The 27,564-nt window shown below is 41.4% G+C and overlaps 1 protein-coding gene across 2 annotated transcripts; it reads right to left on the reverse strand.

Annotated features, from left to right (window-relative positions):
* Positions 1-429: 429 nt before the first annotated feature.
* rfx1b (regulatory factor X, 1b (influences HLA class II expression)) lies at positions 430-27,402 on the reverse strand. 2 transcript variants are annotated; one of them, XM_053476958.1, is made up of 18 exons: positions 27,260-27,402; positions 20,266-20,635; positions 15,183-15,271; positions 15,010-15,078; positions 14,734-14,807; positions 14,282-14,627; positions 13,269-13,450; positions 12,842-12,961; positions 11,910-12,037; positions 11,700-11,818; positions 11,362-11,465; positions 11,086-11,237; positions 6,344-6,441; positions 6,010-6,159; positions 5,658-5,866; positions 3,672-3,825; positions 3,471-3,516; positions 430-3,204 (listed from the first exon to the last, which is right to left on the reverse strand). In XM_053476958.1, the coding sequence occupies exons 2-18, from the start codon at positions 20,606-20,608 to the stop codon at positions 3,062-3,064; spliced, it is 2,526 nt and encodes an 841-aa protein (XP_053332933.1). In that variant the 5' UTR covers positions 20,609-20,635; positions 27,260-27,402; the 3' UTR covers positions 430-3,061. The 2 variants fall into 2 exon arrangements, with proteins under 2 accessions (XP_053332933.1, XP_053332932.1); XM_053476957.1 differs by having other exon boundaries at positions 15,010-15,081.
* Between the last annotated feature and the right edge of the window lie 162 nt (positions 27,403-27,564).

A 27,564-nucleotide genomic window follows, 5' to 3' on the forward strand; every position in this document is an offset into this window, starting at 1 on the left:
TAAACCTCGTAAGCATGTCAACTGTGACTTGAACCCAACATTATGATGATCTGTAACTGTTATATTAAGGTTGCACTTGTAAGTTTAGGTATGATCTCTGTGGATCTTACATATAATAAAATTAATCTGCACATTCGGGTATAATTACTTTTGGCGGAAATAATGTCCTTATGAAGCAATATGGAGACTTTTTTGATAGGGTGCATCAACTGTGACAAAAGATGAGTCAAACTTGATATTGGCACATGCTTCCTGATTGTTTTAAGAGGAAACGGTCATATGCAGATGATGGTCGACATGAATGATGTATGTACATGATGATCCAAGCAAATGAAATGGAGGAGAAATGGCCTGGGAGAATTGTGGTTTTTATACTGCATAGCTATATTGATTTTTTTTTTTTGCAGAAGCAGAACAGATAGCATAGTATCCAATATAACGTCTTAATTTATTCATACATTTAAAGATCTCTGCAGTCAGAGGTTATTCTCCAAAGGCACAAGCAGTACAAGTATTACAATGAGGCATCAAGCTTAAATCTCTCTTCTGGCAAATTAGCATGCAAAAGAAAAAAAAAATAGTGACAGCTTTTTGAAAAATAACACTGCAACTGAAAAGGGCATCAAGCGTAAAAACAAATCTCCGATGCATCATGGGTAATCCATCTGTTGGATTTGTTTTAATGTCTGTGTTTTCTGAAAACATGATCTCTTTTCAAAGAAAAAAAACTGCAGAACTTGATGTCCCTGTAAAACAAAAATGACTTGAAAAAGAAAACAATGATTGTACGCTTATTTAATTGTTTAACTTATTTCACAATTCTACATTCCAACAACCTGTGACCAAATCTCTTGATCTTCAAAACGTTCACTTAATATAAATGCGCGAGCTAGCGTCTCTAAAAATGAAAAAAAAAGCATTAAATTAGCTGGAGCAAGTTAGCATTAGATTACTGCTAACCATGACAAGCATTTATGGAAAATAGGGATAAATGTGCAGGAAAAAGGAAGTTAAGCCTGTGCAAAGTGATGGCGAACAACAAGACGATGTTCTCTCCCCCCCTTTTTTTTGTTTAACCTCTAAATGCATCTCCAATGCATTAAAAAACAAAAGAAGACATTCTTTCTGTCTTTGTGTATACACACTGCCAGTTCTTTAATATTCTACATTTTAGTAAATACATGCGGAGTGAATCGAGAAATGTTTTCCAGGTTGGAAAAATATATATCTTCAAAAATCGCCTAACCAGCATGAAAATATTTGTATTATTATTATTATTATTATTTTTAGTATATTAAATTATATTTACCATCTGTAGAGCTAAAAAAACAGTCATAAAGATAAGAAATGTCACCATTTATAAAAAATAAAAATAAAAACTTAGAAGGCATAAAAGGATACGAGAGTAATGTCGGATTGTGATTCAGAGCAGACTAGCTAATGAAACGCTGTGCTAGTTATCTATTTAGAGTTGCGTTTAATGTTAAAAACCAGTAATTTCTTGCTCTAATTTTGCAGTATTTGATGATGTTTCCCCTCACCAGCCCCTTATTTCTCACACTTCGTTATTAAGCTTAAAAAAAAAAAAAAAACCCAGTGAGGTTCCCTGGTGGACTAGTGGCTAGTACATGGCTGTGTTCAGGGTTTGATTCATGGTCAGGGAAACAACCCCAGCCCCAGGAGGCTCAGGGGACCTTTGTGCCAGGCCCTGAAAAGGCTTGCATCAGGAAAGACATCTGGCGTAAGACGTATGTATCACAAACATACATATGTACATGATCGGAGCTGCAGCCACATCCGTCACTGTCTACTATTATTTCCAAGCGTAAGAACGGGGACAAACTTTACACACACCACTCTAACTGAAGACCCAGTACAAATTTGTCTCTGCAGGTAGTTCTTTGGTTGAGGACCAGACCTTCGTAATCTGTTCATATGCACTTGAACATCCTTGTGGATTCCTCGAGCAAAACTAAAGGCTGAGGTGTCCGACGAAGTCCCAGACACTGAGAGGTTCAACCTCGAGTGTCGGAGCTAGAAGAGCTGCTCTGTAAGGCACGCAGAGAGTGTGAGAGGAAATTAGAGAGAGCAGAGGATCCGCCAGTTCCTGAAATCCGAGAACATTAAGGAGGTGGACATTAGCTCTGTCACCAGTGCACAGGATGGGTGTATCCTGTGCACGGGGTCACAGGAGCCTCACCCAGGAGACTCAGGGTACACCCTGGACAGGGTGCTAATACATTGCAGGGCACACACTCACGGCAATTTAGGAACGCCAATTAGCCTGCATATCTTTGGACTGTGGGAGGAAAGCAGAGTACCTGAAGGAAACCCACCAAGCACGGTGAGAACATGCAACCTCCATGCACACAGACCAGGAGGCGGGAATCGAACTTGGAACCTGAAGGTGCTAGGCGACAGTGCTAACCGCTATGTGCCGCCCAGCGGTGTATACATATATTCCACATATTTTTGGGCTAAGATCACATGAAACTCAAGCGCCTCTACAGAAGTGCCTGTGAACGCGCTGTTACTATAGAAACGATGTTGCATATTAAAAGCACATTAACACAACCCTGTGATTTACAGCTGGTTTACTGGGAGGGGAGTCAGGACATAGTCTGACAGCATTTTGGAGTAATTATACATACGTGATGATTTGTCATGTAATAATGTTATGTATTAAGACAGCGAATAAACGTATACTCTAATAAATTTGCTAGAAACGTTAAAACTGGCAGTGTGTACGCAACGTAAGTGTAAATACCATCACACACAGACGGGCCGTAATGTAGAAGTATATAAGGCATATCACTTGAAATTAATTTAAGGCATTAAACATTGATACGCTATGGCAGATAGAACAGTTCTCTCAAAAGGCAAACGACTGCATGGCAAAGGTCACAAAGCTAAATCAGCATATATAAATCTTTGTGTGTGTATCAGTAAGGTGTAATGTTCACATCTAATGAATCCCTAGAGAGGTCTATGTGAGTGTATAATCTGTAACTGGTGTTGAAAATCATGTGTGTTTTGTGTGTTTGCGCGTGTGTGTGTGGTGTTAGTTGTGTGTGCTGTTGAACAGGTCCGTCCTGGCTAATTTGGTGGGCGGTTCCAGGGACTCCTCATCGTCCAAGGCGGAGGAGTCGACCGGAATCGGCATCTGGTCTTCGTCACTCTCGTCGTCTTCCTCTTCTTCCTCTTCTACAAAACACACAGCACGTGATCATGGTTCAAATAATCAGCATGTTCAACCCCTTCCTCCCCCCGCCCCCACCCTGAACACACTATTAAAACTCGGAAGAGCACTGTTCTTGGCGACTGACAAAAAGATTTTCTAATTTATTACTGTCTAATGTAGACTTGACCATTAAAATGCTGATAAAATATCACAACTGAAACTATGTTGTAACAAAATGTACACAGCTGAAGTGTGAAAGAGGACGACAGTCCTAGGGTGTGACGTGTACCTTTGTCTGCATCCGCTGAGCTGTCGTTCCGGCCTAGGTTGGCAAACTAAAAAGAGGAAAGAAGATTTATTTTTACATATTAAATAAGACAAGTAGTGGTCTTAAAACAGAGCCCTGTGGAACGCCATAGCAAGGAAACATTTCCAATGATACCCCAAAGCCTCTGTGTGTGTGTGTGTATATATATATATATATACGTACTTCTCCCATGACAGCGATAGGTGTTTCTCCTTTGGCCTGAGCGACTCTGTGCTCCACCAGGTAGTACATGTACTCATCATACAGCAGCCGGATGAGATGGAACGAGCCGAAACTGGCAGCGCTGCGCAGGGTCAGGTCCCTGATCACCATCGAGCTAAAAAACAAAAACAAAAAACAACAACACACATACACACACAGAAGAATAGGACTGTTATAAAAAACATGACATGCTAATAATTCTGTTTTATGTCAACTGAATTTAAGGATCAGTACTAAGTACAGATGTTACCCAGTGGAAAAAAAAATTACCACCTGAATTTAACTAAGCAAACAATTAAAAGCCTCCTACTAGATAATTACTGCAGTGATCAATAAGTGGCGCAGCGGTAAAGTGCTCGCCCTATCACCAGGAAATCATGGGTTCGATTCCCAGGTGATGCTGTAACCTATCGCAGCCGGAGGTCTAGAGAGAGGTGATTGGCCAAGTTCTCTCAGAGGGGAGGAATGAGAGGTAATTTGTGCTCCCACATTAATCACGGCTCTACAGCCAATCAGGGGCGTCAGTGAGCTCACGCAAGCGGAAGGAGTGGATAGCGCTGTCCTCCGAGTGTGTTACGCCGCCTCCAACGATGCATGAGCAAGCAGTTTGAAAAGATGGTTCAGAGGAAACACGTGATAGTCTTCGGCACTAGTGGTAGTAGCTTAATGTAGAGCCCCCTAGTGACAGGGAGGAATTGGATACGACTAAATTAGGGGGAAAAAAACTTGTCAGAAGATCCTATGGTCACTGCGGATATGTTACTCTGTTTCAGAAGGGTCAAGACTATTGTTCTGCATTAAAAAAACAACTAAGGAGAATCCTGAAAAAAACTGAGTTAAGAACTGAAAAAAAAACATTAATAAAACCTGGAATGATAGTGGTGTACCATCATCTTGGTCAGAAAAAACATCCTGAATATACGTAATGGGTAGCATAAAAATATAATGAAATAAAACCCAACGGTAGAACCCACGGCTATGTTTAATAGTGCCAGTTATAGCATTTCCACATGCACAATGTGAAGAGCATAAAGAATGAACTGTTGATCGATAAAAAAGGTGTCTGATGAGTCCAGATTCCTCCCAGATCCAGAGGGTGAGAAGAGGGACAGATGAAGTGATGCACCCATCATGCACAGTGTCCACTGTACAAGCCTCTGGAGACAGTGTTATGATCTGGGGTTGCTTCAGTTGCTCAGGTCGAGACTGATCAACGTTACTGTATGTGGCTCAAAATGAAGTCAGCTGACGACCTAAATGTACTGAATGACCAGGTTTTTTAATCAATGGATTTTTTTTTTTCTTTTCGTGACGGCACTGGGATATTCCAAGATGACAAGATCCCAGGGAGCATGGGACATCGTTTTCAGTCCTGGATCGGCCAAAACAGTCCAGAGTCGACGGGACGTGCTGGAGAAGACTATACGTGATACAATACAATCGATATACGATCTGAGAGAGAAATTAACACGACTCTTATCAGAATGATGATGTCATCAAAGAAAGGGTGACAAAATATTAGTGTGAAACTTTTTCTTTCCGGACCAGGCGGTGTATTTAAGCTGAATAACAACTACCTTATTTCTAAACTGTTGGCAGGAATATTAACACAAAATATGCTTGATCATTTCATATTAATGACGTGAAAGACCATGACCCAAAAAAAGCTGATTAATTAAAGACAGCTGATAATAAGATATTAAATATTAGCACACGATAAATGGACTCAACGCAAAATGTTTGTCAATTCGGTGGGAGGTTTAAATTCAGATGGGACAATGAAAATATAAAGAGAAGAAAAAAAATTTATGGAACATTGTGTTTCTTTTCCCCACATTCTCTTGAAGGGTGCCAATAATTCTGAAATCTACAATGCCCTGTGTTTAAACACAAATTACGACTAATCTGTGGAGTCACACTTTACTTCTTCTGTGTGTGTGTGTGTACCTGTAGAAGCTCCACTTGAGCAGGAAGAGTTTGGCAGCTTTGGTGAAGGACGGACTGGACGTGTAGGGTTTGAGGACGTGTGTGACGACGCTGTCCAGCCAGGCGGCCCACTGCTCCAGAGACTTCTGCTGCTGCAGCGTCATCTTAAAGTCCTGCTCGATCCGCTGCACGGTGCGCTCCTCACACGCACACACCCATGATGCCTGCTCCTACACACACACACACACACACACACACACAGGTCTGAGTGCGTTCCAAAAACTACCTAATGGTTATCTGTATTAAAATTACTTAGGCCCAGGTGATTTATGTATTGTGTTTGTGTGTGTGTTTGTGTGTGTGTGTGTGTTACCTGCACGTTGTTGAAGTCCACCCGGTTGAGGTCGTTGAGCATCTGTGTGATCTGGGCTGAGTTCTGTAGGACGGCCCGGGCTGCCTGAGCCAGGTGATTCAGAGACGTGTATCTGCGCAACGTCTGCGCAAACGCTCCTGCACACACCACCTACACACACACACACACACACACACACCAGTGAGCATCAAGTGGTCATCTCTGCGTGACAAATATATGCAAACTCCTCCATGTGTATCAGAGCGTTTGTGTTTATTTTTCTCAACTCTTTAAAACAAGATGATGATGTATGTCTGTGTGTGTGTGTGTGTGTGTGAGAGAGTGAGAGAGAGACCTTAATGCGGACCATCTCCTCTGGAATGTTCATCATGGCACCGGTGAGCCAGGTCTCTAGACTTTTGGCACAGTTGCGGATGGCTTGTGTTAAGGCACCTGAGAAAAGACAAGGCATCACAACATGACACACTAAGTTGTGTGGAAGTGTGTGTGTGTTTGTCAACAAGTGTGAGTGTGAACATCAGTACTGTAGCTCTCCACAAGAGAATGCTTGGAAATGGAGAACTTGAAAAAAAATGAATGTAGAGGTGTGTAGAAGTTATGTAGAAGTTGTATAGAGTTGTGTGTAGGTGTGTGTAAAGCGGTGTGTAGCGGTTTGCGTAGAGTTGTTTGCGTAGAGTTGTGTGTAGAGCGATGTGTGTGTGTAGAGCGGTGTGTGTGTAGAGCGGTGTGTGTGTAGAGCGGTGTGTGTGTGTAGAGTTGTGTGTGTAAAGTGGTGTGTGTAGTTTTGTGTGTGTAGAGTTGTGTGTGTAGTTGTGTGTGTAGAGTTGTGTGTAGTTTTGTGTGTGTGTAGAGTTGTGTGTGTAGAGCGGTGTGTGTAGATTTGTGTGTAGTTTTGTGTGTGTAAAGTTGTGTGTAGTTTTGTGTGTGTAAAGTTGTGTGTAGTTTTGTGTGTGTAGAGTTGTGTGTGTAGAGTTGTGTGTGTAGAGTTGTGTGTGTAGAGTTGTGTGTAGTTTTGTGTGTGTAGAGTTGTGTGTAGAGTTGTGTGTGTAGAGTTGTGTGTATTTTTGTGTGTGTAGAGTTGTGTGTAGAGTTGTGTGTGTAGAGTTGTGTGTGTAGAGTTGTGTGTAGTTTTGTGTGTGTAGAGTGGTGTGTGTAGTTTTGTGTTTAGAGTGGTGTGTGTAGAGTTGTGTGTGTAGATTTGTGTGTGTAGAGCGGTGTGTGTAGAGCGGTGTGTGTAGAGCGGTGTGTGTGGTTTTGTGTGTGTAGAGCGGTGTGTGTAGTTTTGTGTGTGTGTAGAGCGGTGTGTGTAGTTTTGTGTGTGTGTAGAGCGGTGTGTGTAGTTTTGTGTGTGTGTAGATTTGTGTGTAGTTTTGTGTGTGTGTAGATTTGTGTGTAGTTTTGTGTGTGTAGAGTTGTGTGTAGTTTTGTGTGTGTAGAGTTGTGTGTGTAGATTTGTGTGTGTAGAGTTGTGTGTGTAGATTTGTGTGTGTAGAGTTGTGTGTGTAGAGTGATGTGTGTGGTTTGGTGTGTGTAGAGCAGTGTGTGTAGTTTTGTGTGTGTAGAGCGGTGTGTGTAGAGCGGTGTGTGTAGTTTTGTGTGTGTAGAGCGGTGTGTGTAGTTTTGTGTGTGTAGTTGTGTGTGTAGAGTTGTGTGTGTAGAACGGTGTGTCTGTAGTTGTGTGTGTAGAGCGGTGTGTGTAGAGCGGTGTGTGTAGAGTTGTGTTTGTAGAGCGGTGTGTGTAGATTTGTGTGTGTAGAGTTGTGTGTGTAGAGTTGTGTGTAGTTTTGTGTGTGTAGAGTTGTGTGTAGAGTTGTGTGTAGTTTTGTGTGTGTAGAGTGGTGTGTGTAGAGTGGTGTGTGTAGAGTGGTGTGTGTAGTTTTGTGTTTAGAGTGGTGTGTGTAGAATTGTGTGTGTAGTTTTGTGTGTGTAGAGTTGTGTGTGTAGAGCGGTGTGTGTAGAGCGGTGTGTGTAGAGCGGTGTGTGTGGTTTTGTGTGTGTAGAGCGGTGTGTGTAGTTTTGTGTGTGTGTAGAGCGGTGTGTGTAGTTTTGTGTGTGTGTAGATTTGTGTGTGTAGAGTTGTGTGTAGTTTTGTGTGTGTAGAGTTGTGTGTGTGGATTTCTGTGTGTAGAGTTGTGTGTGTAGTTTTGTGTGTGTAGTTTTGTGTGTGTAGAGCGGTGTGTGTAGAGCGGTGTGTGTAGAGCGGTGTGTGTAGTTTTGTGTGTGTAGAGCGGTGTGTGTAGTTTTGTGTGTGTAGTTGTGTGTGTAGAGTTGTGTGTGTGTAGAGCGGTGTGTGTAGAGTTGTGTTTGTAGAGCGGTGTGTGTAGTTTTGTGTGTGTAGAGTTGTGTGTAGTTTTGTGTGTGTAGAGTTGTGTGTAGTTTTGTGTGTGTAGAGTTGTGTGTAGTTTTGTGTGTGTAGAGTGGTGTGTGTAGAGCGGTGTGTGTAGAGCGGTGTGTGTAGAGCGGTGTGTGTGGTTTTGTGTGTGTAGAGCGGTGTGTGTAGTTTTGTGTGTGTGTAGAGCGGTGTGTGTAGTTTTGTGTGTGTGTAGAGCGGTGTGTGTAGTTTTGTGTGTGTGTAGATTTGTGTGTAGTTTTGTGTGTGTGTAGATTTGTGTGTAGTTTTGTGTGTGTAGAGTTGTGTGTAGTTTTGTGTGTGTAGAGTTGTGTGTGTAGATTTGTGTGTGTAGAGTTGTGTGTGTAGATTTGTGTGTGTAGAGTTGTGTGTGTAGAGTGATGTGTGTGGTTTGGTGTGTGTAGAGCAGTGTGTGTAGTTTTGTGTGTGTAGAGCGGTGTGTGTAGTTTTGTGTGTGTAGAGCGGTGTGTGTAGAGCGGTGTGTGTAGTTTTGTGTGTGTAGTTGTGTGTGTAGAGTTGTGTGTGTAGAACGGTGTGTCTGTAGTTGTGTGTGTAGAGCGGTGTGTGTAGAGCGGTGTGTGTAGAGTTGTGTTTGTAGAGCGGTGTGTGTAGATTTGTGTGTGTAGAGTTGTGTGTGTAGAGTTGTGTGTAGTTTTGTGTGTGTAGAGTTGTGTGTAGAGTTGTGTGTAGTTTTGTGTGTGTAGAGTGGTGTGTGTAGAGTGGTGTGTGTAGTTTTGTGTTTAGAGTGGTGTGTGTAGAATTGTGTGTGTAGTTTTGTGTGTGTAGAGTTGTGTGTGTAGAGCGGTGTGTGTAGAGCGGTGTGTGTAGAGCGGTGTGTGTGGTTTTGTGTGTGTAGAGCGGTGTGTGTAGTTTTGTGTGTGTGTAGAGCGGTGTGTGTAGTTTTGTGTGTGTGTAGATTTGTGTGTGTAGAGTTGTGTGTAGTTTTGTGTGTGTAGAGTTGTGTGTGTGGATTTCTGTGTGTAGAGTTGTGTGTGTAGTTTTGTGTGTGTAGTTTTGTGTGTGTAGAGCGGTGTGTGTAGAGCGGTGTGTGTAGAGCGGTGTGTGTAGAGCGGTGTGTGTAGTTTTGTGTGTGTAGAGCGGTGTGTGTAGTTTTGTGTGTGTAGTTGTGTGTGTAGAGTTGTGTGTGTGTAGAGCGGTGTGTGTAGAGTTGTGTTTGTAGAGCGGTGTGTGTAGTTTTGTGTGTGTAGAGTTGTGTGTAGTTTTGTGTGTGTAGAGTTGTGTGTAGTTTTGTGTGTGTAGAGCGGTGTGTGTAGAGCGTGTGTGTGGTTTTGTGTGTGTAGAGCGGTGTGTGTGGTTTTGTGTGTGTAGAGCGGTGTGTGTAGTTTTGTGTGTGTAGAGCGGTGTGTGTAGTTTTGTGTGTGTGTAGAGCGGTGTGTGTAGTTTTGTGTGTGTGTAGATTTGTGTGTGTAGATTTGTGTGTAGTTTTGTGTGTGTAGAGTTGTGTGTAGTTTTGTGTGTGTAGAGTTGTGTGTGTAGATTTGTGTGTGTAGATTTGTGTGTGTAGAGTTGTGTGTGTAGAGTGGTGTGTGTGGTTTTGTGTGTGTAGAGCGGTGTGTGTAGTTTTGTGTGTGTAGAGCGGTGTGTGTAGTTTTGTGTGTGTAGAGCGGTGTGTGTAGTTTTGTGTGTGTAGTTGTGTGTGTAGAGTGTGTGTGTGTAGAGTTGTGTGTGTGTAGAGTTGTGTGTGTAGAACGGTGTGTCTGTAGTTGTGTGTGTAGAGCTGTGTGTGTAGAGTTGTGTGTGTAGAGTTGTGTGTGTAGAGTTGTGTGTAGAGTTGTGTGTGTAGAGTTGTGTGTAGTTTTGTGTGTAGTTTTGTGTGTGTAGAGTTGTGTGTAGTTTTGTGTGTGTAGAGTGGTGTGTGTAGAGTTGTGTGTAGTTTTGTGTGTGTAGAGCGGTGTGTGTAGTTTTGTGTGTGTAGAGCGGTGTGTGTAGTTTTGTGTGTGTAGAGCGGTGTGTGTAGAGCGGTGTGTGTAGTTTTGTGTGTGTAGTTTTGTGTGTGTAGAGTGGTGTGTGTAGAGTGGTGTGTGTAGTTTTGTGTGTGTAGTTTTGTGTGTGTAGAGCGGTGTGTGTAGTTTTGTGTGTGTAGAGTTGTGTGTAGTTTTGTGTGTGTAGAGCGGTGTGTGTAGTTTTGTGTGTGTAGTTTTGTGTGTGTAGAGCGGTGTGTGTAGAGCGGTGTGTGTAGTTTTGTGTGTGTAGAGCGGTGTGTGTAGTTTTGTGTGTGTAGAGCGGTGTGTGTAGTTTTGTGTGTGTAGTTTTGTGTGTGTAGAGCGGTGTGTGTAGAGCGGTGTGTGTAGTTTTGTGTGTGTAGAGCGGTGTGTGTAGTTTTGTGTGTGTAGAGCGGTGTGTGTAGTTTTGTGTGTGTAGTTTTGTGTGTGTAGAGCGGTGTGTGTAGAGCGGTGTGTGTAGAGCGGTGTGTGTAGTTTTGTGTGTGTAGAGCGGTGTGTGTAGAGCGGTGTGTGTAGAGCGGTGTGTGTAGAGCGGTGTGTGTAGAGCGGTGTGTGTAGTTTTGTGTGTGTAGAGCGGTGTGTGTAGAGCGGTGTGTGTAGTTTTGTGTGTGTAGTTTTGTGTGTGTAGTTTTGTGTGTGTAGAGCGGTGTGTGTAGTTTTGTGTGTGTAGTTTTGTGTGTGTAGTTTTGTGTGTGTAGAGCGGTGTGTGTAGAGCGGTGTGTGTGTAGTTTTGTGTGTGTAGTTTTGTGTGTGTGTCCTCACTGGGTATGGGTGTGAGCACGTCAGGGATGAGGATCTCCACCAGCGTCTGGTAGAGCGTGTTGTCACAGTTGCGGCTCCACTGTAGAACTGGATCGTACTGACACAGCAGGACCAGACATGCTTTCGGCAGCCGCTTCTCAGATTCACTGTTTCTGTAACAAGCAGAATATTGACATTACAAACCGAAACGTGTGTGTGTGTGTGTGCGTGTGTGTGTGTGTGCGCGTGTGTGTGAGAGAGAGAGAGAGAGAGAGAGAGAGAGAGAGAGACACCCACAGGTCGAGTGCTTCGTTGGTCTGACCCTCACTGAACCTCCAGAAGGTTTTCCAGAGAGTCTCAACCAGACGGAACTGCAGGTTCACCATTACATCCACTATCGCCTGAAAACACACACACACACACACACACACACATATATAAATGCACACATTAAATACTTTCCACCCTGGAGGCGGTTGCCTTAGTAACCGCATCCATCAAACAGTACATATTTCACCAACAGCATTTGGGCTGTCCGTTCAATCACACATGATATGTGGTTTTCCATATTGTTAACACACACACACACACACACACACAGTATACAGTACGCATATGACGACTGTAGGTTTTACCTCACAGTGTTCCTGGTAGAGCTGCTGGAATGCTCGAATATGTTCCGGCAGAATCCCCTCCGGCAGGGCCTTTCCCTGGAGATCAACCTCTGGAAACTTAGGCAGAGAGCGAGACCCGTCTGAGAGAGAGAGAGAGAGAGAGAGAGAGAGATTATATAGAAGATGGATAATTTTATCAGAGGAATGTCCTCACAAGTACTGTGTGCTTACCCAAAAACTGCTGATATTGCTGGATTTGCGAGCTGATGTCAAACAGACCCGCCCCCTGGCCCGCTCCTTGCCCCGCCCCCAAGGCCATCCCATTGGTCATTCCCTCGACCTTCTGCACCGGTCTTATCCTACGGAGAAAAGTCTGTCACATCAAATAAACGCAAACAAGCAAATCCAGGTTTCAGCACTCGGCATTAACGATTCAAATTGTTCGATTTGGAATCAAATGATTCGTTCCTGCTGATTTGTTCAGATTCTTTTGATGTCAGTTTTACCTTTCAAGGACACAGAGACTGAAGATCTAGCATTAGACTAGCCTCCTCTGATCTCCCTTTTTCCCTAAAAACCTACTGAGCTGCACTTACACAGTAATTTACACAGCCATTATAGCCATATTTTTTTGATGTCACTTGTTCACAATAAAATATAATTAAAGTTATTAAATTATTTTACATTCTAGGGAATCACCTGTGATCTTCCAATTCAATATCATCAAGATACCAAGGTGTCGATTCGATTAAAATTGCCATTTTAGAAACATCACAGTTTTATTAAAATCCAAATTTAATATTACATTTACTTATATTTTTTTTTCAAATTTTCTTACATAAACATTTAAAAAAATAAAAAATAGTTGTCTTAACTCAAGTTTTATACCTTAACTTTATTTACCAACTTCACACCTGAATTGACCGTATATTAATAACTGACCTGAGTTGGCTTTAAGCGGTGCCATTACTTTAGCACTACCGCACTATCTGTACAGATCTGTTGATTTAACTCTCTCTCTCTCTTTATATTCTTCATCAACTGTAATGCTGCAACAAGTACATTTCCCTTACTGGCTTGTGTTGTATAGTGTATTACTTAAATATACCTCTGACAAACGTGTGTTACATAACACATACACACAAACACACACACACACACACCTGTGCTTATGCGAGAAGGGCTGTTGTCTCATGGCCAGGTGCTGCTGGTCCTCCATGAGCCGGTGCAGGGGAGAACTGCTCTTGATCCGAAGGCCATAGTAGTGATACTTCGAGTTCCCTCTGACACACACACACACATTATTGTGTTTATCTTTAGACTACAGAATAAACAAGAAAACACACACGCTCAGATAAACACCAAAAAAAAGAAATCCACCATTTCTCCCCCATACTGTGAACTCCATAATTATTGGCACCCTACAATACCACAAATACATAATTATATATTTACTTTAAACACATTGACACACTACATAGTTTTCATTTTCGAGGATAGGGACCCTACTGTAGCTTTAATGACACAGGATGACGTTACTTCTTTCTAGAAAAGAAAGTTTAGCATGTGTGCACGTGTGTGTATGTGTACCTGGTGCCGAGTCGCCGGGTGCGCAGGCCGATGAACATGGAGCGGATGAGTTTGCCGAAGGAGGCGGCGTTGACGGGCTCCAGCTTGGCCTCCTGACAGTGCAGCAGGTAGTGATAGTACAGTGTGCAGCGGGGCAGACTCACTCCCTCTGCCTTCTCGTAGTTTTCCAATAGCCATTGCACCTGCACACACAAACACACACACACATTTGGCTTTGCATGCTTGAGGACCTGCCATTAACATTAATATTCATATTAATACAAAGATACAGGTAGTCCCCAACTTACATACATAAGCACGTTCGTAAGTCGGATTTGTTCTTAAGTCTGACAAAGTGAGTCTGGTACGCCTTTGACACAAATATACAATATAAATCATACTGTCCACTTGGCTAAACATCTGTCTACTTTTCCCACACTGCCATCACGAGGCCAAAAAAAGGAACCACGCCTAAAGGGAATAAATCTTGTAGTGAAATGTAACAGGGTTGTCTCTGCACCTTTAAATCGCAGGGGAAATTCCAGACGCCATTTTGTCTCAGAGCTGTTTTCCACTGGAATTTATGATTATTCACCATCAGGACAGCTTTACAGGTACAGACATTTTCTCCCGCATCCACACATACAATGCTCCCGGACTGATTTAACGAAACCGGCCAGGCCGTCTCATTCCTCCCGCATCCACACATACAATATACCGCACATTAGACATTTTATACATTAACTCAAATATGCCTCATTCCGCAAACTAAGTAGTTCCCTTGATCAGGAATTAGAAAAAGATTTGGGATTCATCCAATTATTGTGTGAAATATCATGTAAAGTGTTGTTTAAGATGATATAACGTTATCGGGTCTGTTTTCTTGCTGTTTTTGGTACTTAGATCCAGTAACTAGCGTCTCTTTGCCATCAAGAAGTACACGGGACAGTTATCATGGTGGACAGACATCGTGATGTCACGTAAAAAAGGTTTGAAACCTTAATTTTCTCCCGTATCCACCTGTGTGTACTCACAGTAGCAGGTGAGGCGCGTATGTTGTGTGTGTAATTCTGTCCTCCACTTCCCATCACGTAGCTTCCAGGAACCACATAACTTCCTGCCCCTCCTCCTCCTCCTCCCCCTCCGCTGGCCCCACCTCCAACTCCGGCCCCGCCTACAGGCCCGCTCGAAGAGGACGCTCCGGATACCACCGTGACCCCGGTCCCGCCCCCCGAGAATCCTGCAGTCACGGAAACCGGCTGCGAGGTCACAGGGGTGGAGACCTGCGACCCGGTTGTGGGCGGATCCTCGTAGTACGGGGTGGAGGGTGTGGCTTGGGAGTAGAGGGAGGACTCTGTGAACGGGAAAGTACTGGAACGACTGAGAAAAAACATACAGGAGACAAAGTGTCAGGAGTGTGATTGGTCAGGAGGGAGATTAAAGAAAAAAAAAAAAAAGGACACGTGTATGTGAGTGTGTTGCTCACATGGGTGTGTTGTAGTTGCTGTCTCCCTCCACATACTGGATCTGGCTGGAGTAGACATGGCCTACTTGAGAGATCTACACACACACACACACACACACACACACACAGGTGTGTGTCACTATTAAACAATCGATCCCTGATACACACCTCTCTCAGGCTGTTTTATTTACTGATTTCTGTCGCACAGTATAAACACACACACACACACACACACTGTAGCTCTACTTCTGACGTTCATTCCATTAAAACACTATTTAACCCTTAGCGCGAGCTGACCTCAGGAGCAATGTGCAGGTTGCTGACTCCGTGCTGGCCGCCCTTGGCTGTGGTCTGCACCACTGACCTCTGCTGGTGGGAAACGGGAAGAACAGGAAGGTTTAGAGAGCGTTAAAGCGACGACACGATACACTGAGAATGAATGAATCCGCTGTGTGTCTATGTGCGTTTACCTGTGCGGTCTGCACCACGTGTGTCGGCACACCCGTCTGGACGGTCGGAGGTGGACTGGAGTCAGACTCGTTCGAATGAACCGATCCGTCTATAAAAGAACACAACAAGCAGAAAGAGAGCGTTGTGATGTTGTGATATTATTTAATCAGATAAGGAAATATTCTACACCATGCACGGGTTTCGGAAGGCAAACCGCAGCTATTTATTTAACTCGCACACAATAAGGAACCGAGCGAGGCCAGACATGAAAATACAAATATTTTTATTAATCCATAATTCCATAATAATCAATAACCATTTAAATTCATTTTGTACTTGTTATTGATGTAATCTTGCAACTGTTAATAATGCAATGCTGAACGCAATGTGAATGCTGTCTCTGGATGTGTGTGTGTGGGGCGAAAGAGGAACTGAAACAGATAAGACAGCGACCCCAACACACAGGAAAGCACATGATGCACAAAAGCTGATGCAGAAACCCGTCCTCTCTGTTCCCTTTCCTTCTCACACCCAAACACACACACACACACACACACTCAACATTCTCTTTCTATTAAACTGGTCACTTAGGATTGATTAATTAGATTTTTTTTTTTTTTTTAGATTTTTATGCAGCGACATTAGGAGAAATAAAAACGCATCATGCATTTGAACATTAAATGCATAATTTAATGAAACACTCTTAACACTCCTGTTCTAATTGAGACATTAAGTGTGAATCATATACAGAAAAACTGTACACGCTGGAACCTCTAACATCATCATCATCATAATCATCATCATCATTATAATCGTCGTCGTGGTGTGTATCCTTCCTGTGATTCAGTAAGCAAGAGAAACCTGTTTCCTTCCTTCTTTAAAGCATCAGACATGCGAGCGGACACGCGAGCGGACACGCGAGCACATGGTTGAGGACGATTAGTGAAGAAGGCCAGACCACACTCACCAAACCATGTGGTCATACACTGTTTAAATACCTCGTTAGACTTTATTAAAAGTGAAGACGCGTAGTAGTGAAGCTAAATTTAATACAGATGTTATTTATCACGTATACAAAAAAAGCAAAGTTATGATAGGGCGGTAAACGCCTGGACCACTGTCTGTGATCGAAAATGGAAAGGGGGAACAGAATAGAAAAATTTCACTATGATATGAAAATAAAAATACAAATTTAAATACAAAAAATGTTGATATTGAAACATAACGTTAAAATTTTAATAAAATAAATTACTATCAATATTTTATTATTTATTTATTTATTAATAATTTATTATTATTATTAAAAAATATATTAATTTAGATTTTAAAATGTAGCTACTATCAGGCGAAAGACCGCACAGCACAGCTTTACACGAGCGAAAATAAATAAATTATGAAAAAGTGTATGAATCAAAATAATTTCAATAATGTATCCACTACGATGTGCATTATTACATCTCGCATCATCAGTCTGCTCAGAGATCTAATCCAGAATCATTTTTAACATTTATTTAAACCTTAAACACTTGCTGTATATTAGAGATCCAAAGATCACCTAATACTCTTAATTTCTTTAAAAATATAAAGAAAAGATTTATTTATAAATAAATAAATAAATAAAATAGACACTGTGCTAGTGATCCTTTTATAAACTGTTATTCTTCTTTATCTAACAGCATTTCTAAAAACATGTTTTTCTAAGAAAAAAAAATTAAAAATCTATTAATTGCAAAAAAAAACACAAAAAAAAAACACTGCCAGTCGGTGGTTATAAACATTCACAGCATTTACAGAAATCAGAAATCAGCAGTAAATATACCAGTTAAGGTCTGCATAGAGTTTGTCGTGTGCGGGTAATAATGGCATATCTAAAAGAAAATCTTTTTCTAAGAAAAAAAAAAGAATTATAAAAATCACTGTATACAGAAATTCGAACTCATCAGGAAATAATCAACTGATTAACTCCGACCGCGGTTTAGCTCGGCGTACAGTTTTTGTGTACCGGGTCGACGCATCGTCTTCTCATACAGCACCAGTAATAAAACACCTGATAACGTCTATCACTTCGAAAAACATGAATTAGTTTAGCGTTTGAGCTTCTCTACCTGCCGTATCCCCTAACACACACTTCCAGGTTCATCACAACTCGGTCACTGTGCAGTTGCTGTACTACACACACTCACGACACTGAGAAATCGAGGCTCGCCGTGACGTCGGCTTGGGTTCTGTTGTTATTTTTTTTAATTTTAAACAGTGTAGAACAATTTCTAGATATTTTAACAGAAAAAAAAATATTTAGTTATGCATCAAGACACTAACTTTTTATTTTTACTTTTGTTTATTTTTCATTTTATTGTGGTGAAATGTCTCAGTTCCTCTATGACCCTACAGGTGGCGCACTCTAAACTACTCACAGGAAAAAAATTATCTAAATCGAGATATTTGTAAAACCCTGACCCTAACAGAACAGCAGATGGGTATCATGATAGTATCGTATCAGCTGCTTCCTGCCGAGTCCCATCGCTTCCCCTGATGCTGCCCATTTCTTCTATCCTAACGACGTCTGATATTAACAGCCTGTATCAGTGCATTTCTCCTCATTGGTGAAAAACAGATGACCTCCATGTTCCTGGTTACTTACGGTACGCAGTTTCGAAGCTGTACATGCAGCTACTGTAGAACATGACTTTACAAAAAGAAAGAAAAACACACAAGAGAAGGAGATCGAAAGCGAGAGACTGGAAAGCGAGTGTCACTCGGGCTCTATCCGCTCTTATACGGTGCTGGACGAGGCCAGCCTTGAGCGGCTAATCTCCGCAGACGGCAGGACACTCTCATGTTCTCGTAAACACGGAGCTCGGATTGAGCGTTGGCAGAGATGGATAGAGAGATAGAACGAGTTTGAAGAGAGAGTCAATAAAAGATAAAACAGGAAAAGCTTTTGACCTACCTGTTTTGTGTTATTTTCACTCATATGTAATATTTAAACTCTGGCGCTAGCATCGACGTGTGCATCAGATCCACAGATCCAGATAGCGCGCGGGATGAGAGACATGTTCATAGTTACTAAGCTGTTGTGTTAAAATGGAAGGTTTTGCCTGCATCGTATTCATAAGTACGCAAAAAGTGTCAGTTTTAGTATTAAACCATCTTAGCGAGTGACGATTTAATGATTATCGCGCCGAAGTATTGCTAATGCAACATTACGACAAATGGAAGATTAATAAAACATATCGATATACATGACTAGATTTTTTTCTGTTTAGAAGTAAACACTAAAATTTGGTGAAATGATCGAATAACACAAGACAATTGCAGGCTTGAAATAATACGTGACATACTTTTTAGGAATAGTCTTTCCAGGCTTCCTGTAGGACGGTCACTTTTAGTGCAGTCCCTAAACCTGAGCAGTTTCAGAGCAATGTTTTTTTTGTTTGTTTATCCACACAGTGACCTATAAATCATTCAAGCATAAACAATAATCTACTAATATACTGAATAATCAACCTGTGAGAAACAGGTGCAGATGAGGACAGATGAGCAGGTCGGTGATTAATATACTGGTTAGAACAGATGAGAGGGGAAATAAGGTCGCTGCTGAGGCTGTTGTATAAACAAGCATTTTTTAAATTGTATCATTAGACACTGCAGCCTTAATCGACATCATTTAATTTTATTTAATATAATATGATAAAAGGATGGGGCTCTCCATTTATGGATAACAGCTCTCCCAAAGCAGTAGAAATGGCTCGGTAACCCTTTCCAGACTGATACATCAGTTAATCCCTTTGTTTCTCATCTGTTCTGAATTTCTTGGATTGTGCTGATTGTTTTTTAGATCTAGATTTTTTTTTTTGCTATATTTTGTCACACAGGTTCTGTTTGAGTGATTTCTTGATTCAACGCCTCTGGCAGTAATCAGGCCTGAGTAGGGCAAGTGAAATGTCTATTGTTTTACAGTTTTACAAACGTGGTATGGGTCCAACTACTTTTCCACAGCTTTTTAAAATAAATAAATAAATGAAATTATCATCTTGAAAAACTGCATTTTATATTTACCCGGGATATCTTTGTATAATATTAAAAATGATTCAATCATTAAAATCATTCAAGTGTGGAATTTATGCAAAAAAAATTAATTCAATACTTTTTCACAGCCTTGTAGGTCTTTTCCCGCCTGAGCGCATGGTTTCTTTCAGAGACATGTGACAGGATGGAGAGAGAAGCGTGACACATTTCCATTACGGCTTTTCCTGAAGGACCTGATTTCCTGACCTGAGGGAAAGCGGGAATTTTTTGTTTTGTTTTTTACGCTACCTATGAAGAAAACATGCTAACATGCTACGCAAAATGGGGGTTAAGGTAGCAATCAAACTCAACTAAGTCAGAAAAAAAGAAAAGCTAACTGTAGCATTAAAAGTTTGAGCTCTGAGGCAAATGTTGGTGTGTGTGTGTGTGTTTGTGTGTGTGTGTCATTCCCTGTGATCTGTACAGACTCGCTAACTACCTCCCTCAGGTTTCCCCTCAGTCACCAGCCTGCATATGCTGGGTGTATGTTTCCCAGTTGCTTAGCAACAGCGTTGTCATGAACTACCGTTGTATTTTTTTCTCCTTCTTCTTAGTAACTCTGTTTGATGTTAGTTGACAGACCCGTTCTGATCAACGTTAATTTAACTAAACGTTTGGGTTTTCTTTGTTTCTCAGGTGTCTCTGTGAGCGCGATACCGTAGCACGAAGCCGCGAGTTTAAAAGCGGGCGGTGGATTATTATAGGATGTGACGAGTGGTGGAGGGATTTGGGGTAACGTGAGATGTGGGTCGCTTCCTGCGGCTCTCCACTAATAGAAGTAGCCACAAATAAACCTGCTGCAATGCAACACTTCCACCACACACACACACACACACACACACAATGAATAGTACATTTCCTCCATAATTCCCAAAAGCTCCAGTAAAAGTGAAGGCCAAACTGGTGGAGGAAACGCAGAAAAGAAATGGAGGAAACCTGTAGTGTGTCTACCGGAAAGTAAACCATCCCCAGTGTGTGTGTGTGTGTGTGTGTGTGTGTGTGTGTTATCACTCTAATACAACTTCCAAGTCTCACCTGAAACAGTCACCACTATGTACTGTGGTGTGTTCTGGCCGTTGCTGGAGCCGGAGGCGGAGCTCTGGATCTCGGACACGGCGTACTGCGAGGCCGCCGCTGTGACCTGAGTGGGCGTGGCCAGAACAGCCTTCTTGAGGATCGCTGGAGGCGTGGCCTGCGTTATTCTAGAGGAAAGTCCAGTCTGTGAAGGGGAGGAGCCGGATGAGCTCTGGATGTCGGGAAGGAACGAGGTCGTGACGACAGTGGGCGTGGCTTTCTGCTGGCCGCTTTTCGACGTGCTCACGCTGCCCCCTTGAGGCTGGGAGGGCTGGAGCTCCTCCGTGTAGCCCGGAGTCGCCATGGAGAGCGCGGCTGAGATCCTGCGGCGCTGATGACGACAGTAATAACAATCACCAAAATAAATAAATAAATAAATAAATAAATAGATGACATCAGCGAATAAATGAAAAAGTGTTTGTGTTAATTGAATAATCACATTAATTGGACGTGTGTTTCTTTGACAAACTATGAGGTGTTTAGAATTACAAAAAGAGAGTCTGACGAGTCACAGTTGTTTTTCGGCGTCTGTGGCTTTGAGGTGGAAATCGATGCAGAGGAAACCTTGCAGCTTTATCCGGGTCAGCTGATCACCTTTGCTTCTCAATCTCAACAAATGCACCACGAAAAGCAGGCAGGGAGTGTGAGTTCACACACACGTGTGTGAGAGGGAGAGACAAACAGTGCAGCAGAACTACACAAGTGCCTCTTGTGTGTCTTACGCATAAAGGAAGTTACTTCCTGTTTGAAGGCCACTGTGTTAACCCGAGTAGTAACTTCATGAGTGTGTGCGAGTGTGTGCATGCATGCGTGTGTGTGCATGCAGATAAGAGGAAACGACAGAGAAACTGACAATAATGAAGTGATGCCAAAGTGGTCAGGAATGCAAGATATCAGACTTCAATATTTTTTTAAGTCTTGATTTTAATTCACAACCATTCAGCTGTTTTAGGATCGAAACATATTTCTGGCACATTATTATTATTATTATTATCACATGCTGCCGTAACCACTCCATTGTCATATATATTAATGATTCGGGCAAATTTCATATATTTATCTTACCCGATCAGGCGGCACATCGGGTGACGGATACTCCCCACCCTGGAGATACAGTGTATTCGTTCTGTGGCAGTTTTTTTAAGGGCTTGGGCTGCCAGATTGACGCTTGACATTTGGGAAATTTGGGAACGGGAATTAGTCTAATCTGCATGTCTTCGGACTGCCGAAGGAAACCGGAGTACCTGCAGGAAACCCACCAAGCACGGGGAGAACATGTGAACTCCATGCACACAGACCTGGGGTGGGAATCGAACCCTCGACCCCGGAGGTCCTGCCAGTTAAATAGGTTTACCTTACCTAACGTGTAAATTCTTGGTAATAAGATTCACCGTTTTTCCAGCTGACAAATGAGTTACAAGAGACGAATTAATGGAGCTAAACGATTTAAACAAACAGAATAATAGTATTTAAAAAAAAGACAAATAATAGTGCTGTAATGGACCGTACTTCTCTCCGTTTTCTCTATTTTCTGTGCTTGATGTCAGGGTTGCTAATGCTGAAAACCCACCCAAAAAACATCAGCTCTAGAACTCATACTGTACTCATAACCATTATTCACACATACACTTTCATAAAATGAGCCTAATCTTGATTACCAGTTACCAAAAAAACAAAAAAAACGACACACCGTATCTGGCAACACCGCTCATTTAGGTTTGCGCAGATGGACAAGGTAAACGCTGATTGGCCGTTTGTCGATACCTGCTTCCTTTCAACAAGAGTGAATGTAAAAAAACTATAGGCTGTTAAAAATCTTGCTCTGGTCTCTTTTTCTCTCCTTATTCACCATTAAACAAAAAAAAATTTTAAATTAAAATGGCAAAAATTCAAGTGTGTCCTCTTGTACTGAACAAGCTAATAGATACGTGAGCTACGGGGCATTATTACGCAGAACAAACATTATCGGTTAACACAACTTTTTTTTAATTAAATCTTTATAGGCAGATGCTGACTTGTTACGATTAAACATAATATTAATATTAAAAATGCTCAGGATATGAATGTGTAGTTTGTGCATAAACAAAAGGATCTTACAGACAGCTACTTAATGTACTTAATGCGATTCTGTAAGTTTCACGATTTTATATATTCGATTTAAAAAATGTTTTTTAAGATATTAAGATTTAATCACAACTAAACTGAACAAGAAATTTAAAATGTAGCCATAGCGATAGTTTAAAAGTTTCACTTTTAACCTTAAATCAAATTAGGCAGAATGCGTCATTATTACTGAGCTGTTACTGTTACTTATATAATAATAATTATCCATAATAAGTTTTATTTCTAAACAAACTTCGGAAATAGTTCGCTCCTATCACACGGGATGCCAGTGTGTGTGAATAGTTTAGAGTGCGCCACCTGTAGGTTTACAAAAAACAACAAGGTTACCGCCTCTATCGCCTTTAAAGTCAGGCAGATGCACTCAACTTCTAAACTGCGTGTTTTGAGACTGATTTGCTCGCAGCGTCTGATGAAGAAGGCAGATCGAAGACTTTTTAAGGAGTACAACTTTCGATAAAGTAACGCCATGGAAATGCGTTTCTGTTGCACCGATCAGAAACTTGTGCAGTGGTTACAGAATCGCTTATGTACAACCTTGATCGGTCAGGTCTGATTAAACTGAAAACCAGTCGATTCCGGTCACTGGCTGATCGACCGGTACACGTCTGTATCCACAGTGCACGTCCTGTTAAATTCTTAATTCTGATTGGTCAGAAAGAGTTGATTCGCTTTCTTAAACCGCACAGCTATGGTGTAACAGATGCATTTGCCTTTACCATGGTAACACCTTATGCAAGAATATCTGATGTTCACAATGGAAAATTGCTCAATGTTAAGAAATGTACTGAGATCTATTTTTTTAAATAACAGAACTTAATAGACTTACGTTTGCGTTTTAAAAAAATTAATTAAGTTTTTAGTTTTATTATGCGCTTTCTTAATTTTCATTCTTACGGTTTTCATAATCTTTTTTAAATAACTATTCTCCGTAACTCACTTACCTAATGATTTGTCCACACAGAAATATCATAATAAATATAACTTTAATCGGTTTGTTTAATATTCAGATGGACAGGTACGACCAGATCTCCACGATCAGGAGGATGCTTATGGTATCCTCGTCCACACACACACACACATGCGCACACACGCACATGAGCGCCGTTACATAGATAGGCAGAAGAGACGATTGAAGAGTCTAGATGTCTGGAGGTTGCAGAACAGGTTTCGGGTTCGACGCGTCCCCTTCGTAGATGGCGATTACTTGCCTGGTCTTGTGATGGAATTTTTGTTTAACAAATACACAAGAAGGTGCCTGATTTTATTCAATTATGCACTAGAAATCTTCTAAATCCTAAATTTGATTAGATTACCATTCATAATATATAATGTATCTTTGCACTCATGGAGAAACCTACCAAGTGCCTTACATTAAAAAAAAAAAAAAAAACAGAAGAAAATATATCCAAGAAGAAGAAAATCTACTTTGCCCAGATGTGCGAGAGTATATCAGGGTCAGTGTAAGATGAATCAGTATTAGACAAGCACTCCTTGTTTAAGGTTATTTCTCCGTAAAAGGAAATTACAAAATAATAATTTTGCGAAACTGTTAGCAAGCCTCTGTGTGAGGTTAAGAAATCCCGCCTTCGGCGTCAGAACGGTGAGAAGAACTTCAGTCTCGTCTATGATTGGGTACAAACCTAGGGTACTAGGGCGGGGCTTAAATCTTTGTGCTAAAAACAATCTTAATCTTAAAAGTACAGAAGAACCTTAGCATATGGATTTAACTCGTTCTGGAAGCGGGTTCTTAAGGCGATTTTAAAAAATGGCTTCCCACTGACGCAAAAAACAAGTTTTTAACAGCCTCCCGAAGGCACATGTGACATAGCCGGCATTCGTTTCGGTTTGTTCGTTCGTATGCTGAAAAGGAACGACAGCAGAACTGTTAGCCGGCTTCTAGTGACAAGCTTGTACGAGGTCATGGAACCTCACCTTCTGTGTTATGATTAGTTACAAGAATTTAGTCTTGTCTATTACTGGTTAGAAACTTAAAGGATGAAGGCGGGACTTAAAGGATTAAACCGTGATGTTAAGTGTGGTTTTCCCAAGATCTCACAAAAACCTGACACTGTTGGCGACGTGTGGTGGGAAACGGCAGTTCAATATGTGATAACATTTATACAATTTATAGTTTTTAACATTTTTCAAAAGCTAGGCCTGGCAAACTTTACCTCAGTATTTATGACAGCTGTGACAGATGTTATTATTCACCCAGTAAGTAAATCTAAGTCACATGTTCCTCTTTTCGCTTCTGGGTCAAAACTATGTCTGCACTTCTTAACATTAATACTGGTATCACCCTGGAGGAACGGATTTTGTGGAGCCGTCGATTTATTCCAGTAAAACACAAAGCAATCTGATATTTTGGCATCACTCCTTTAATAGCCAGGCACCATCTGTTGATTCTGTGGAAATTCCCCCTGAGACCACCAGTGGCCTAAAGACGACACGTCTTTTTGAAAAATTAAGGGAAAAAAAAATCTAAACTTCTATTAGTTTATCTTGAAAAATTTACAAGTTTGACAACTCTTATGTACTTGAACTCTTTGCAGGGTCTAACCCTTAATTAAAGCCTTTTCTTCACTTTTTCCTTTTTAATGCTTATTTTATTTCCTTTTTTTTTCTTGTGTTAAAATGTAGTTGTTTAATTCTATTTCCTTCTTTGCATATTATATTTGTGGTTTTATGGTTGTATATGGAGAAGTTATAGCACCATGTTATTTTCTCTTCTTCTTTATTAAATTTTGTTTTGATTGAAGAGTTACATAGTTACGACTGTACAATTACAACTGCTTTTACTACTACAAAAAAAAAATATTCTTCTACATATTGCTTTTTTTCTTTCTTGCTTTCCTTATAAACCAGGCTCATGGAGATTTAAACTTTTTTACTGATCGTAAAAATTCCTTAAGCGTCACATGTTTGCCCCACTTGCAGCAAAGTTTAGAGGATCTAGTGTGCCAAAGGAGAAAACCATTTTATGCTGTAAAATAAAGAAAAATATTGCAAATCATAACTTGGACAGTGACATTTCACCCATATTGATCTCTCATTGATGCAAACTAGTCACAATAAATTCTATCAGGCCAGTGAGGTCGAGGCAGGACATAAAGGTGTTTCTAAATGATGATCCTGAGACATGTATAGTAGTTTTGTGGGACACAAATTGATTTATTCAATCCATAACTAAAGAAATATAAGATTGCATGAATTGTGCTTACATCATATAATGCTGTTAATCAGCCTCGAATGTTAATATCACTTATCCAGCATTCAGCTATATTCATAACTGGTCATTTATGTTGTTTATGGACGTAATGAACGCTAGTGTTCGTGTGTGTGAAAAGTTAAAGAAAAATAATTGTATGCCAGAAAACCAAGCAGCATGTTATATAAGTGACCTCTTTAAAAAAATAATAATAAGTTGCTGGGTTTTGCATGCAAAAAAAAAGCAGGTGTGACATTCCCAGTCCCACTTTCCTTATACTGTATTCATTCATTTTATATGTACAGGATCATCGAGGTCTGAAGCCTCTCCCAGGGGACTTTGGGTATGAGGTGGGGTACAACCTGGACAGGGTGCCAATCCATATAAGGGCACACACACACAGACTACGGACACTGTGGGAAGACCTATTAGCCTAATCTGCACGTCTTTGCACTGTGGGAGGAAACTGGAGTACCGGCGGGGAAACCCACCAAGCACATGCACACAGACCCCGAAGCAAGAATCGACCCCGAGGCAAGAATCGACCCCGAGGCAAGAATCGACCCCTCGACCCTGGAGGTGCAAGCGGACAGTGCTAACTACGCCACCATGAGGGCTTAACCTATATGAAACAGAAATTCCTCACTGAATGTGACAGTGCGGCAGCAAATTCAATTTCGAAAGTATTGGTGACACGCAGCTAAGACTAGATGATTCATAAAGATTTGTCAAGCAAAATATTGACTCTGTTTCAGTATTTTTAATTACTGTTTACTTTATCCTTCCTTTTTTTGTTTGTTTGTTTTGGAGGAAGACATTCTTACACTAAACCATTTATACACATATATCTACATTATATACTTTTTTTCAGGTTTTTCTTTTAAATATATAGTTTAAACTAACATATTATGAGTTTTTATTTTTTTGTAAATTCCAATATTTCATACTGTCATTTCCGCGTTAAGCTGTTCGTGACAATGCTGATTGGCTGTGCGGCACGTCAATCACGTTCGTTTCACCTTGCGACCACGCCCAGTCGACAAGCCCCGCCCAGTTCGCCCTTACATAGATAGTGCTTTCGACAGTCGAGTGCCAAAACTTTTTTCCCCCCCACCCCTTTCCTTTTGAACGACTATTTATAAAACACAGAGGAAGAAATGGCTCTCGGAATTGACTCGCATTCGCGAGAAAGCTACTTGAAAAACATAAATTATGAAATAATATTAAGAAGAAGAAGGAGAAATTATTAACTTTAATTTCCCGACACAGAAGTGACACAAGTCGGCACTGGGCCTGACGCTGTGCTCGCTCTTCCCCTTTAAGACAGTTTGGACGGAAAAGGTTTCAGCGTATTATTATTTATTTTAGCCGGCCAAAAACAAAAACAGCCAACAAGTAAAAGTCCAACAGTCTCGTGTTACTGCACCCGCCATTTTGTGTCTCTATCGCGGATCTGACATCGTCATAACGACCGTCAGCCTTCAGAAAGATCCGGTTACCTCCGCCTAGGTCGCGCTTTAAAGCGCTCAACAAAATCACACGCGCGCGCGCACACGCACACACACAGTTGGTAGTTAAAAAAAAACACAAGACTCTGCGTAAAAACAAAACTCTAATATTCACCTTTTAATTCGTGCAGGCTTGTATGCCGAGTTTTTATAAATTCCTTAATAGTTTAGATTGTTGTTGTTGTTGTTGTTGATTCCCGTTGCTTGGTTCTTGTCGCCAGGACTACCGTGACTATGGCGCCTCCGTCCTCACCGGGGCAACTGTTGCTACCCACCCGTCCAAGTCTCCGCCCTCATCTTAGCTGTGATTGGTGCGCTGCTCGAACCGCCCCCCGGGCTTAACTCTGTCTCATTGGCTAAGCGGGTTGTCATTGTCAGAGCTGTCATTTCATTCGCGGATGGCACCTGTCAATCATCTGT

This window comes from Clarias gariepinus, chromosome 18 (assembly GCF_024256425.1).
Source record: "Clarias gariepinus isolate MV-2021 ecotype Netherlands chromosome 18, CGAR_prim_01v2, whole genome shotgun sequence".
In the NCBI taxonomy this organism is placed as follows: Eukaryota; Metazoa; Chordata; class Actinopteri; order Siluriformes; family Clariidae; genus Clarias; species Clarias gariepinus.

Excerpts from the sequence above, each read along its gene's own strand:
- rfx1b (XM_053476957.1), bottom strand. The coding sequence starts at position 20,608 with ATGGCGACTCCGGGCTACACGGAGGAGCTCCAGCCCTCCCAGCCTCAA. Across the intron at positions 11,819-11,909 it reads GCAATATCAGCAGTTTTTGG|ACGGGTCTCGCTCTCTGCCT; the intron begins GTAAGCACACAG and ends TCTCTCTCTCAG. Across the intron at positions 3,517-3,671 it reads CTATCGCTGTCATGGGAGAA|TTTGCCAACCTAGGCCGGAA; the intron begins GTACGTATATAT and ends TCCTCTTTTTAG.